General features: G+C 36.3%; 1 protein-coding gene across 1 annotated transcript in view; it reads right to left on the reverse strand.

The window, feature by feature from the left end:
* SPATA16 (spermatogenesis associated 16) overlaps positions 1–14,177 on the reverse strand; it is a 203,725-nt gene that overhangs the window by 68,803 nt on the left and 120,745 nt on the right. The window contains 1 exon segment of the mRNA XM_090285969.1: positions 11,456–11,540. Coding sequence (XP_090142095.1) covers positions 11,456–11,540 — 85 coding nt within the window.

A 14,177-nucleotide genomic window follows, 5' to 3' on the forward strand; every position in this document is an offset into this window, starting at 1 on the left:
TCCCCAAATTCTTACAGTATCTGGATACCTGACATTGTTTAACAGAAGACAAAGCCTTTTATTTCTGTGACAATTGAGGCTTCAAAGGCAGACAACCTCTGAAAAGGTGGTACTGTGACTAAAATTCACATGGGGGTGAAGTAATTAAATGTTGGACTCATTTTTGAAAGAAGGCTTTGTCTCTTGGCAGGCACATGTGGGGTTGAGGGGGAGGGACAATGTGGGGAGAAGGGAGGGACAGGTAGGTCAGGTAAAAAGCAATCTCACCTACTTGACAGTCTAGGGAAATCAATGTCACCAAATGTTTTATATATATATATATATATATATATATATATATATATATATATATATAATAATACTGAAATGTACTGTATATATAATAGTACTGAAATGTACATGAATTTAATATGTATAGTGTTTAGGTGCCTTCCTCTATCCCTCCTTCCCCTTCTTTCCCTCCTTCCTTTCCTTTCTTCCTTACTGCCTTGCTAATGCCTGGGATACTCACAGAACATCAACAGAAGACCTATACAAAAATATACAAACAGAAAATAATGTCACAGTCATTATCTCCTTCATGGGAATGCTCAACCTTGAATCAAAAATATGTCTCAATTACATCTTTCATTTAAAAGTGAACCTCCCTACTGACATACTACCTCAAATAGCACCAAAGCAAAATGAAACACAGGCAGTATTTAACAACGAGGGTAACCATGGAAACGTATCATTAAAGAATATATAAACAGGAATGAATAATTAGATGAGAAATTCATTTCTATATGTATCTTTTTCCAAGACCTAGGAAAAGCAGCCCTCTTTTACCTCTCATCTCAATTTGGATACTTCCTCTTTAGTCTGCCTTTTAACTAAAAAATAAGAGAATTTATAAAATGAGAATTTTAATATTGCTTAGCTTAACAAACTATCTCTTTGTAGTCAAGTGACTAAAAAATCTTGAAATGTCCATTGCTGTCTAGAGGTAACCCTGATGGAGGAAAGTCTCCCGAGGCTGCCAGGGAGTTTGCTTTGGGGAGGGGAGGTATGCAAGAAAACCTGACTTACATCATGGTGAGAAGGGCATAACAGTTCTTTACCTTTAAAAATAGGAAGCACAGGTTGTCTGGGAAGACTTCAGGGATAATCTGGAGCTTATGCACTATCTCATTTGCATTGTCAGGTAGGCAGCATCACTTGCACAGGTCATTTGACACTACCTTTGCACCTGAGGAAGCCCTAGATAAACTCCACAGTATGCTAAGTTGATCATTAATATTAAAAGAAATTAGAAATTTCTAGCCCAAGACTGTGCAGAGTCACCTAGTTGGGGAGAAGTAGACAAATACTCTTCACAGGACTTCACCTAATTCTGGAAATCTAATATTTTAAATATTTTCTCAAGTGACTATGATACAATTGGTCACTAGACCAATGTTTCAAAACTACCAACTGAGGCCACTTTCTCATCATACCAAAGCAGAAACTAAAGTCTAGAACAGTTATAGATTGAGTTGCTGGACTCAATTTCCCCTTCCTATAGCAATATTATATCCACATTGCTGTCATGGCTCTGCAGTGAGCAGATGAATCTTACCATTTGCCCTTCGACTTGGCCACATGGCTTACTTTTTGGCCCATAGGTTGTTAGTAAACATAGTATGAACAGAGGCTCAGAATGTGCATGTATGGTTTGTCTTTCTCTTTTAGACTACTGAGTATTTTCCATAAGATGAACAGACATTAGGTAGCCATTGGCCAAAGGAGGATGAGAAGCATGTGGATCGCACCTGGGCCTCTTGGCAGCTTGGAGCTAAGCCTAGCTAAGCCCAGACAAGGCCAACCTAGATTGGTAAAGTCCAAGGCAATCAACTTGCTTATTATTATAAGACACTGAGTTTTAGAGTGATTTGTCACATAACATTATTGCAGCAACCTTGTGAGTCTCTAGTCTGACCTCTTTCTACTGCTCATATTTCTTTTGCTTCCTTTCTTTTACAGAGTTAAGCACAGATATCCATTGCCTCCACCCAGTTCATCTGCTCAAACTACATTCTCTAGGTTCTGAAACATCCTGTCACTGTTCCTCATTAGAGCTTGCATAAATTCTGTCACCTTTTATCATCAGAATTTATCTTTTCTTTCATCCTTTTCTTTCACGATACTGCGTTCATGTTTCCAAAGAGACTAAGAGGTCTCAAATAAATCAATTCTCACAATTTTGTTCAGAATTCACCCATGAATGAGTTAAAAACTTCCAGATAAAATTCTCTTGCATATGATGTGAAGACGACAAGAGACTCAATGCCAACTGGTGGGACTGTAAGCATGATGCATGGCAATTGCTAGGGAAAAGGTTTTTAGGTGAGTGGTTTGGTGTTTCTCAAATAATCTCTAATCTGAATACTATGGGGGGCAAAAGTAGGTTTACAGTTGTTTCTGTGGAAAATAATACAATGATTAGTAAATAGCAATACAAGAAGAAACTCTGTTTCATATACTCACAATTGTAAACCTACCTTTGTCCCATGCTGTATAATGTCTGGCTGCTTTTAGACACTCTTTGTCCAAATATTTTATAAACTCTCTGCCTGACAAGGCCAAATAAATAAATAGACTTTGAACATAAGCCCTTAAGAGAAATGGCTGATATGGTATTTCTATTTTGTTCCTTTCATTGGAAAAATTTTTCATGTAGAAAATTTTTCTTCTCCAGAATATGTAGGTGTTTTCTTTAACTTAATAAAACCTGTTTCTCTTTCCTTGACCTTACTTTGCCTCTTATTTTATTTTGAAGATTTTATTTTTATTCTGAGATTGATATGTCATACATTTTTACCATGCATATGACTAATATTAGAATATTTTTCAATATCAAGAAGAAAAACAAAGAACTGAAGTAAAAAAATTAGTCTAGTTATTAGTATAAGCAATCAAGTTATGTTCATTGTTAAGTTAGACTACATCATTCTCTGGTTAGCACAGAGAAATCCATTAGCTTGCTGCTGCCTTGATTACCACATTTGAAAAAAGCTAATAGCTAAGACTTTAGGGTTTGTATGGAGACACCAGTGAATACAGAAACCAATGAGACAAAATACTCTTGAAAATCTACAACCTTCTCCAAAATATTCTGATGAATTCCATACTCAACTAAATCACAAAAGTTGTCCACAATATGTAATCACTGAATTTAAAAATTGCAAACAAAATAACTGTTTCAAAATACTCTCAACATTATTGATTTGAACTTCATGTCAAACGAGTATTTCAATTGGTTGATTGAGTCACTTTAGAAATACATATTGAACCACTTTTTGCAGTTCACTTTGATGGTAATCTGTTAAAAAAAAACAGATTAGAAGAAGTGGTATCTAATTTAAGTACCAGTTGTTTTTCTTGGTAAATATTTTGTGTCAGAATATACATTCCTTGAAGACAGGGTGATGTTCATTTTGTTCACTGATGTATTTCCAACACATTGTACAGTGTCTAACAAATCATCACTAATAAGTGCTCAATAAATAGTTGCTGAATGAGTATGATAACAAATGCAAATTGAGAGTAAAGAAAAAAGGTATCCATTAATTTAAGAGGCACCTGGAAACACTGGATTGGAAAGGTTTCAAGCTTGAACAACCACAGTGCAGTTTAAGGAGGCACTATATGACACTAACATTCTGGGTGTTATTTTTTGCTTTGAGTGCTAAAAGCAGTAAATGTCTCTTGCTAGTCCCAATACCAAAAAGAAAAAGGGCTGTTTCAAAGAGAATGAGCAGTGCAAGAGTCTTAACCTAAGGTTACGAACCTTTGAAAATCAAGGAAGGGCTTTTTTCTTCCTCAAGAATGTGTCTGGGGAAAATCTTGTTTCTCAGTGCAGCCAGCTCTTGACTTTGTCCTTTGCAAATAATTACTCCAGAGAAATATTACTTTTTGGTAAGCCCTTCTTGGAAACCATTTATGCCATTAATGTCTTTAAGATGCTGAACATTTCAATGTCAACTACCACTTGAATTGGATGGGAAGTCATGGCATTCTCTGCACAGATGGACAACCTGTGAAGTTGGCACTGCTTCAGTCTTTACTACTTCACTAAGAAAAGGTGCTCCTCATGTCATACTTTGTACTTGAGCCTGTGTTGGTGTCAACAACCCTTCCAACAATCCCAAAGAGGTCTTTCTACTGCTGTTCAAGTCTTTGACTTCTGAAGATCTGAGAACTCAAATCAGTGTCTCTTCAGTAGATCTTTGTGAAGATACAAGAACACACACCATGAGGTTCTTTTCTATTAAAGAATTTTGTTGGCAATCCAGAAATGAAACTTAGAAGTAATTTGGTTTGGCTAATTCTTTAAATTTTTTTTAAGAGGAAAGAAAACTCAATTTAGGATAAATTGATAGTGAGTTCATCCTAGTACTACTTTTATTTTTTAAATGACTGATATCTTAGATAAATGAGACAAATTAAAAAAAAATTTATCTATTTTTAGAGGGAAAGGAGGGAGGAAGAAAGAGAGGGAGGAGAGAAACATCAATGTGTGGTTGCCTCTTACGTGCCTCTATCCGGGGGAACCTGGCCCACAACCCAGGCGTGTGCTCTGACTGGGAATCAAACTGGTGACCCTTTAGTTCGCAGACCAGCGTTCAATCCACTGAGCCACACCAGCCAGGGCAATGAGATAAACCTTTTGATTGAAGTACTGATTTCACTGTTATAGAGGCTGCTGAAAAAAACTATGAACTTTTTTTTGGGTCAAGTTGTTCCTTCAAATCAGGTGGCTGGCATCAAATAAAAATATGAACTTTCCAATACCAAGGGTGAGACAAAGTCTTGAGAGTTTCTAGGTACAAAAATCTATAGATGCTTAGCAAATGGCTTATTTGCTATAAAGGTTACTTTTTGTTTAGATGGCTTTAACATTGAAACACATTGCTGAGCTGGACAGCCTTGATGATATAGATGTAACAAAAATCATTTCATTGACTTGAGGACAAAAGAAATAAAGTAATGTAAATTTTGGTGTTTTTTGATGCATGCCTACGTACATGAGATACTGTGAGCTATAGGAGCTCTGACTCCATTTGCTATTCAAGACTTTGTGATCAGGGTTTTGAGCTCTATTGCCATTAAAAATGAAATGCTGACATTGGTGAGGTGTCAAATATAATATTTCAATTTCTTATTTCAGAAAACTTGCACAACCTCACCAGAGTGAGAAAGCCAGAATAATGTGTAAATGCTGCTTTGGTTTTCTGTTTGTAGGAGATTGATTTTCAATGCAATGAGATAAAGGGTAAGCACATTTTTCTCTGTATATGTGTTCATGAGTATTGTTTCTAGGTGGATGCTTGCAAATTGAATGAGAGTCTCAGAGAGGTTTGTGACTCAAAAAACAAACAAACAAACAAAAAACAAAAAAAGAAATAAAAAATTAAATAAAACAATTAAGGTGGGGAGTGAGCTTATTAGGCAGCTTGCCTGTTTGGTGAGGTTCCTCTGCACTCATTTCATGGGAGTTCTGCAACTAAATTAGCTGTGATCTCCTTTCCTCACTCTGCTTTGCTGTGTGGTGCAGACCAGAGTTGGTCCTGATACTCACATTGCAGGAGATTAGCCACGTACAAGATAACCCAGGTGGCTGAGAGTGTGGCTAAAAGTGAAGACAGTAAAACAAAAAAGGGATGGAAGAGTGGAAGGAGGAGGTCTTGTTGGTTTCCTGATACTATTAAATCTAGTCCTGGATCTAAGGGGCAAGGGGCTTGGGAGGGGATTAGAGTTTACTGTACAGTTCTTTTTGGTATATTATCATCAATTTAGGTGCGGTATATAAATACATAAGGGTCACTGCTTCAAAATAGGTAATTCTTAGCTTGAGTAGGGCTTTCTATTTTGCTAATTAGTTCAGAATTGTGATGAAGTTTCAAGGTATTTGAGAAGAGGAGGGTGGGTGGTAACAGAAGATGGATATCAGGTTGCAGAATCATGCCTGTAAGTACCATCTCATGACAAATTATTCCCAAACCTTTCTAGCTTTGATGAGGTGACACTATTAAAGAATAACATGTGCAAACACTTTTATTCAAAGTGATATATCCCAGTGTGAGCTGTCATATAGTGTAGAGCTCTATGTCCTTTTTTTTTCTTGCTGGGTTGATGACATAAAAAGTATTCTTAATACCCTTGAAAGGTATTCTTGAGCTCACCAAAGCATAGGTCTGTTCTTTTGCATGTAGAGTTTGTAAGTCAAGAGTCTATGAGAGTGAGTGTGGACTGGTCCTCAAATTTTTACATTCTGAAATTTTCTACTTCCTGTTTAAACCTCTAAAAATAGTAACAAACTAGAGTGGTAGGGATTTTATGTGGAAGCTATATAGCAACTCCTCCACTTACAAAAGTAGTGAAAACAGTCTCTGTCTTTATTCAGCTTTAATGAATGTCCACAAATGTACGTGCAAATACAATTCCTGTTCTGTGATGTTTGGGGCATTCTTAACCCAGCAACCCTGCTTCTGGGAATATACGTTAATAATCCCAAAACACCAATCAGAAAGAATATATGCACTCTTATGATTGTAGCAGTGTTATTTACAATAGCCAAGATCTGGAAGCAGCCCATGTGCCTATCAGTAGATGAGTGGATGAAAAGCTGTGGTACATTAACACATGAAATACTACATGGCTATAAAAAAGAAGGAACTCTTACCTTTTGTGATAACATGAATGGGCCTGTTAGCCAGTTAGAGAAAGACAAATACCATGTGATGTTGCTTATACATGGAATCTAATAAACAAAATAAACTGACAAAACAGAACCGGATGCATGGATACATTGAGCAAACTGATGGATGTCAGAAGAGGGGAATATGAAAGGGACTGGATAAAAGAAGGTGAAGAGATTAACCAAATATCATGTAAGCATAATGCATGGACATAGGCAACAGTGTGGTAAAGACTAGGGGCAGGGGCTGGTAAAGGTGGGCAAAGAATGGGAAAATGGAAGACATCTGTAATAATGTCAACAATAATAAATAAATAGAAGTGACTTCTGGCCAAGATAGAGGCCTAGACAGATATGCTGTGTTTCCCTCCACAACTAAGAAGAAATACAACTAGAGACAAACAGAAGTTGCAGAAAATCGAGCTGCATGGAAGTCCAACAAAGATATCAAGAAGAAATACTCATCCAGACAGGTAGGAGGGGGTGGAGCCGGGATTGAGAGAACGCAGTGTGGTGTCAGCAGCACTGGTGACAGTGGCAGGTTACCAGAAAGTGCAGTCACACAATTTAAAAAGTCAGGAGGGACACCTGGGGACCAGGGAAAATAAAGCCTCATTGCTTCTGACTGTGAAAACTAGTGGGGGTTGGGGCAGAGGAGGAAACTGCCAGTCTCTCAGCAGAGTTCGTTTGTTTAAAGGGCCCCCACAGTCCTAGAACATCCGCAGACCCACCCACTCTGGGAACAACAGCCAGGGCAACAACTAGAGAGGCGCCAGTCCCATACAATGTGGGAGAAGTGCCTGGAAAAGGAGCGTGTGCTGAGCAAACAGCATTGTTCTCTCTCAGACCCCTCCTCCCCACACAGCACCACAACGTCATGAAACAGGTAGCCCTCTACTGATGAGAAACCAAAGGCTCTGCCACTTACAACATAAAAGGAGAAACAGCTCTACCTAAGACACAGAGGCAAACAAACACAGGAGACTGTCAAGATGAGGAGACAGGGAAGTATGGCCCAAAAGAAGGAAAGGAGATAGCCAACCTAACAAACGAGGAGATAGCCAATCCAATATATGCAGAGTTCAAAACACTGGTGATAAAGATGCTCACAGGCCTGACAGATATGCTTAAGTATGGCAAATGCATAAGGGAAGAAGTGAAGGGTATGCTAAATGAAAGGAAGGGAAATCCACACAAAACCAGTGGTGAAGGGAAGGAAACCAGGATTCAAATCAATGATTTGGAACACAAGGAAGAAAAAATTAGTCAACCAGTACAGAATGAGGAAACAAGAATTGAAAAAAATGAGGAGAGGCTTAGGAACCTCTGGGACAACTTTAAACATGTCAACATACAACATAGGGGTGCCAGAAGGAGAAGAGGAAGCATAAGAAATTGAAAATTTATGTGAGAAAATAATGAAAGAAAACTTCCCAAATTTGGGGAAGAAAATAGACATACAAGTCCAGGAAGCACAGACAGTCCCAAACAAGCTAGATCCAAAGAGGACGACACCAAGATACATCATCATTAAAATGCCAAAGGTGAAAGATAAAGAGAGAATCTTAAAAATAGCAAGAGAAAAGTGGAGAGTTACCTACAAAGGGGTTCCTATAAGACTATCAGCTGATTTCTCAGAGGAAAATTTGCAGGCAAGAAGGGAGTGGCAAGAAGTATTCAAGGTGATGAAAAGCAAGGACTTACAACCAAGATTACTCTATCCAGCAGAACTATCATTTAGAATGGAAGGGCAGATAAAGTGCTTTCCAGACAACATAAAGCTAAAGGAGCTCATCATCACCAAGCTATTATTATATGAAACGTCAAAGGAACTTACTTAAGAAAAAGAAGATCAAAATTGTGAACACTAAAATGACAACAAACTCATGACTATCAACAACTAAATCTAAAAAATAACAACAAAATCCAACTAAACAAACCAGAATAGAAACAGAATCATAGGTATGGGGATCATTCAGAGGGTTATCAGCTGGGAGGGGGAAGGGGGAGAAATGGGGAAATGGTGCAGGGGTTAAGAAGCATAATTGGTAAATACAAAACAGACAGAGGGAAGTTAATAATAATATAGGAAAGGGTGAAGCCAAAGAATGTATAAGTATAACCCATGGACATGAACTAAGGGGGGTGGGATTGCTGGAGGGAAGAAGGGTACTGGGTAGAAGGGAGCAAAGGGGAAAAAGTGGAAGCTACTGTAACAACATAATCAATAAAATATACTTAAAAAGACAATAATAAATAAATAAACAAACAAACAAATAAATAAATTCAACAGTGTGGTTGTTAGGCAGTGGGGCATTCTTGTTTTTAAAGTTGGCATAGATTGAGCACTCATTGGCATTGTCTCAAATCCCCTTTTGATTTAGAACAGAACAAGGTATGGGGGAATATGTATATATTTGAATTAAGATCGAGAGGTTGGCTAGCAGAAGGAAAATATAACTGGTGAGACAATAGCATGCGGTGATGCTGGGGCTAGTTAGAGAGGTTTAGTTTATAGAATTTATCTATAGGATGTAATTTCTAATTGTTACTTTTTTTTCTTAAAATTTGTGATATCATATTTGGTTATGTCTAAAGTGTGAGGTTTTTGGTACTAAAGTGGGCATTAAGAATAGACCTTCTCAGACACTTTATGCTGGTCATCTCTTATTTTATAATTGAAGCTCCTATAGAAACTAACTTGCCTCAGGTTAGATAACTGGTGTTAGAACTTGAACTGAATCAGACCTAACTTCCAGACAAGGGCCCACAAAGAGGGATATGTTCTCCTTATCTTTTCTTAATGCAGAATGGTAAAATAATAGTATTTGTTTTATTCTTTTTTTAAATTTATATTTAGCAAGCATGCATCTGTGTATTGGTAAGTCCAGTTTATTTTCCTAGTTTGAGGTAAATAATGTAACTAGTGCTCTTTGTTTTAGGTGGAACCAACATTGGACCTCTTTTTTTCTTGTTCAATGTAGAAAACACAATAAGTCCCAAATACAATGTTTGGTTAATGAATGAATAAACTAACATAAACATTTATTTGGGACCTAATGTATGCCAGGTATGCTAATTATTATCTCATCTCCCGATTCAACTTCCTTCTCACTTCTCTCTAGAAGCCTTTGAAATTCTTTCATAAAATGTCCTCTTCCTTTACTATATCTTTAGCCCATATTATTTGCTTGTTTTTCAAATCTAGTGATTCTTTACAACTTTTTACTTACATGCCCTATAAGCAACTAATACTACTTTGCATGTTCCAGATTTCCTTAGAAAAGTCTAAAACTTATCAGCAAGTTAATAATTTTTTAGATTAAAATTTTACACATTTAAAAGTCAACTTAAAAAAAAAAAACAGGTCTCCATTACAAGTAAGACTAATTTCAATTATTTTCTTTTGTATTAGGTACACCTAATATTTTGCTGTCTTCTGAAGATAGCATACAATAGAAATACAGAAAACTAGAGGCCAAGACACAATAGGGAACATGTGGGAGAAATCAGGAAATATCAGAAGACTGTTGATGATTATTTCTCACTTTTATATTAATGTTTTAGCAGATTTTAATCTAGTTGATTCCAAAGTTTCATATTTAATTAAGTTAAGCCATCTTGAAACACAAAGGAAGAACAACCTCACATCATCTGGGGAGCAGAAGATATGAAGGAAGGAGGTGGCTTTTCTAGTTCATTTTCAAATATTTGAAAAAGAAGTTACTTGAAAATGGGTTCCCATTTGGTCGGTGTGGCCCCACTGGGAACCACCTGATGGAAGTTTTATGGGAGTAGAAATCCACTTTAAGTGAGGAAAGCACTTTAATAGTTAGCAAATTGGATCTTGTTTCTTTGGGATAAGTGAGATCCTCATTTTGGATATGTTTCAGCAGAAAACCACTGACAATTTGTGGAAGAAAAATAGGGAGAAAATAGATGTGTATGCTTTGTTGGAGACCAACCTAATACATTCTCAATTCTCCTACAATTTTAAGAAATTATGACTCTCTTCTTGATATCTAACTGATCTTCTGTATGATTTCTTGCTGCCGTTTTGTGTTTCAACTCATAAATGTTACCCAACAAATACAACTAACTTATTCATTTTCCTTTATTATTTTTATTTGTATCCTTACCCAAGGACTTTTTTTAAATTGCTTTTTAGAGAGAAAGGAAGAGAGAGAAACATCAATGCAAGAGAGAATCATTGATTGGTTACCTCCTGTATGCACTCAGAGTGAGGATCATGTGCACCCAGACCCAGGATTAAACCCACAATGTAGGTATATGCCCTGACCAGAAATCAACCCTGCAACCTTTCAGTTATAGGTTGGTGCTCCAACCAACTGAACCACACTGGCCAGTGCTTTTCTTTATTTTGTAATTAGTATTACTTCTAGCATCTGCTTTTATAGGTCATGGATCAAAAGAATATGTGAAAATACAAAGCTCATATTTTAAAGGATCATGTCATTATAGCAGGATGCCTGGGAAAACAGTTCCTTGGGATGTATAAAATTTATATTCGGTTGTAAAACTGAAGTATGGGCCAAGGGTTAACAACCTTGAATTTTGCCCTTAAAATTAGTTTCAGAAAATCTACTTCATTATAAATATACTACTACTGAGTAGTGTCCTTCTGATTGATATGCCCACAGCTACTGTTTTCAGCAGTCTTTTAAGCACCAATCCTTCATTTTGGTTCTAAAAATGAGATGGGACATCAATTTTTACCTGCCAATACAGTTTGATGAGCTTGCTTATACACTGCTGCCTTCCTCCAAAAAGCCAGAACATGTAGTCAGCAATCATAGCACTCCTAAGAACAAGCACAAATTTAAAAAAAAACAAAAAACAAAAACAAATTTATAGGATAAGAGGAAAACCATAGCAGGCAGTATATATAAATACTGAGGAAGAAGAATTTGTAATGCCTAAATTTGATTGGACTAATATTAGCAAAGCATAAGGCACAATTTTCAACATAGAAAGCAGGTATATTTTTGAAATCCTCACACAAGTGTATGTTTTATTGATTTTGGAGAGAGAAGCAGGGAGAGAGAAAGATCAATGTGAGAGAGAAACATTGATCAGTTGCCTCTGATACACACCCTGACCAAGATAGAAGCCACAACCTAGGTATGTACTCTCACCAGGAATCAAACTGGCAACCTTCTGGTGTACCGGGGCAATGCTTCAGCCAACAGAGCCACCCAACCAGGATTTTTTTTTTTTTTTAATAGTTAAACTACCACTGTAGGAGAAGAAGCAACTAGCCATTTATCTTCTGGATTTTGTTCATTTGTTTATACAGTGTAAGAACAGCATTTAAAGATGATGATAGAATGTTTTGTTTTGATTGCCTCTTATTAAGCTTCAAAACATTTAGAGAGTAACACATTTTATGGACTTTAAAATGCCTTTAAACTTAGCATAGCATTAAAGCTAACTATTATATACTGGTAATATTGAAGCACATCTCAAGCTTTACCTGAGTTAAAGATCATTCACTTCTGATTAAATTAGCCTCCTTAAAATTGAAAATAAAAAATTTCCAATTCTACAAACACTCTCCTCCCTGCACACTCTGTGTTTAATTGAATTGGTTTTAGTATCTAGTGTGTACAACCACTACATTAGTCTTATTAAGCTGAGAGGATATTAAAAACTATTGTGCAATGGATATTAATTCATTGCTTAGCACCCTTTGAAAAAACAGTTTACTTTTATGACTGTTTCTCTCCTAGGCCGCTCTATTTCTTTTCTCCAGAGATTCCAAATCCAATTAAATGTGACTAGAAATAATAACCAAATTGTCATGTTAGCCAATTAAACATATAATAATCCTGTGTACCTAATCACTAGTACCAAAAGTTTATTTATTTAAGTAGAGATATCACTGTGTACCCCTGAATGTTTTCCTTATCTTTGCCTGCAGTTACGTGTTGTTTCTTGACATTATTCTAAATTGAATTAGAAATTTTCCTTCCCTAAATGTTGGTTGTCTAAGACACAGAAGCTATAAATTTACTATGGTACTGTGTAGAAAGAATTAAAATGTTTAGATCCTTGCTCAGAACAGAGAAGAATTGAGCCTTTAAAAATTAACAATGAAAAAAAACCACCATTTGGTGGATTCAGCTCAATATTTTTCTTTTCACACACATGGTAGTGGGAAGAAGCTGTCCATTGACATTTCAAAATAAATGGCAATAATTTAAGAGTAACTAATCTTTTAAGACTCCATTTATATTTTCACAGCTCTAGTTTAATAAGATAAAGGGAGCTAAGAGGTTCTGATGTGGGAATATGTATGGGGTAGCAAACAAGCTACAAAAATCATAGACTAGAGAGTGGCAAAGTGAATTTCAAACATTCAAATTGTGATGGAAACATATGGAAACATTTTCTTCCTCTGACTACCTAACATGAAAGCCACCTTGATATGTAGGCGCCTGTCACCTATTAGAAATCCATTTAATAAATTCTGAATTAAGAAGATCTATGAAAAAATCTTTAAGAAAAAACTAATGAAATCAATCAATGAAAAATCTTGCTCTCAAGGACAGCATACACTGTATTATAGATGCTGGGTCCTCTTGGGTGATGACTGGCTGCGTTCTGATTGCTCCTTCCCTTGAATACTGAATATGGCTCAACAAACATTGTTTAACAGGACAGCAGCCATTCGGTAAACAGAGGTGGGCAAATGTTTCCTGAAAAGGAGCAGATAATAAATATTTTAGGCTCTGTGAGCCATGTGGTCTCCTAACAACTCAGCTTTGTCTTGTGGAAGCAGCTGTAAACAAATGTGTGGGGCTGTGTTCCAATAAGATTTTATTTCCAAAAACATACGCAGGGCCAGATTTGGCATAGTTTGTCTAACTCTAAGATAAAGAAATTACTAGGTTGAGCAACAGGTGGCAAGTGTTGGTATAACTGTCAGTCAGTAGTCAGAAACCATCCTCTGTGCCTTCCAGCCACAGGCCCTCTTAAATATTTCAGTCTACTGTGTTCTTTTCTGGGACAATGTACACATTGTACTAAAATTATTGTGAAGAGTGCAGGAAAGAAGCTTTACAATTTTGATATATTTTTTTAAAAAGTAAAAGATACCCTGGCTCATAGATGCAATGTTTTAAGTAAAAGCTAAATTGATGGCTTCTTTTATTCATGCTTGTATTGGAATAATTGTGAGAGAAAAGGAGAAATCACTACAGTGGGTTTCTAGGGATTTTCTGAATTTTTAATGCTTCTGGGGCTTTGGTTTTGAATTTACTAGTATAAATTTAGAATTTTTAGTATTATTATTATTTTCTAAAAGTTACTTTTTCTGTAATGATGTATTGTTAAATTGCTATGTTCTTAAGTATGATTTTATTACACCTGGCAGCTCAAGTCTTTTTCTAAAGGAATATATCTCCAAATTTAAATTGAGACTGGGTAAAAAAGGTGA

This window comes from Furipterus horrens, unplaced genomic scaffold (genome assembly GCF_987537825.1).
Source record: "Furipterus horrens unplaced genomic scaffold, mFurHor1.1.pri manual_scaffold_1, whole genome shotgun sequence".
In the NCBI taxonomy this organism is placed as follows: Eukaryota; Metazoa; Chordata; class Mammalia; order Chiroptera; family Furipteridae; genus Furipterus; species Furipterus horrens.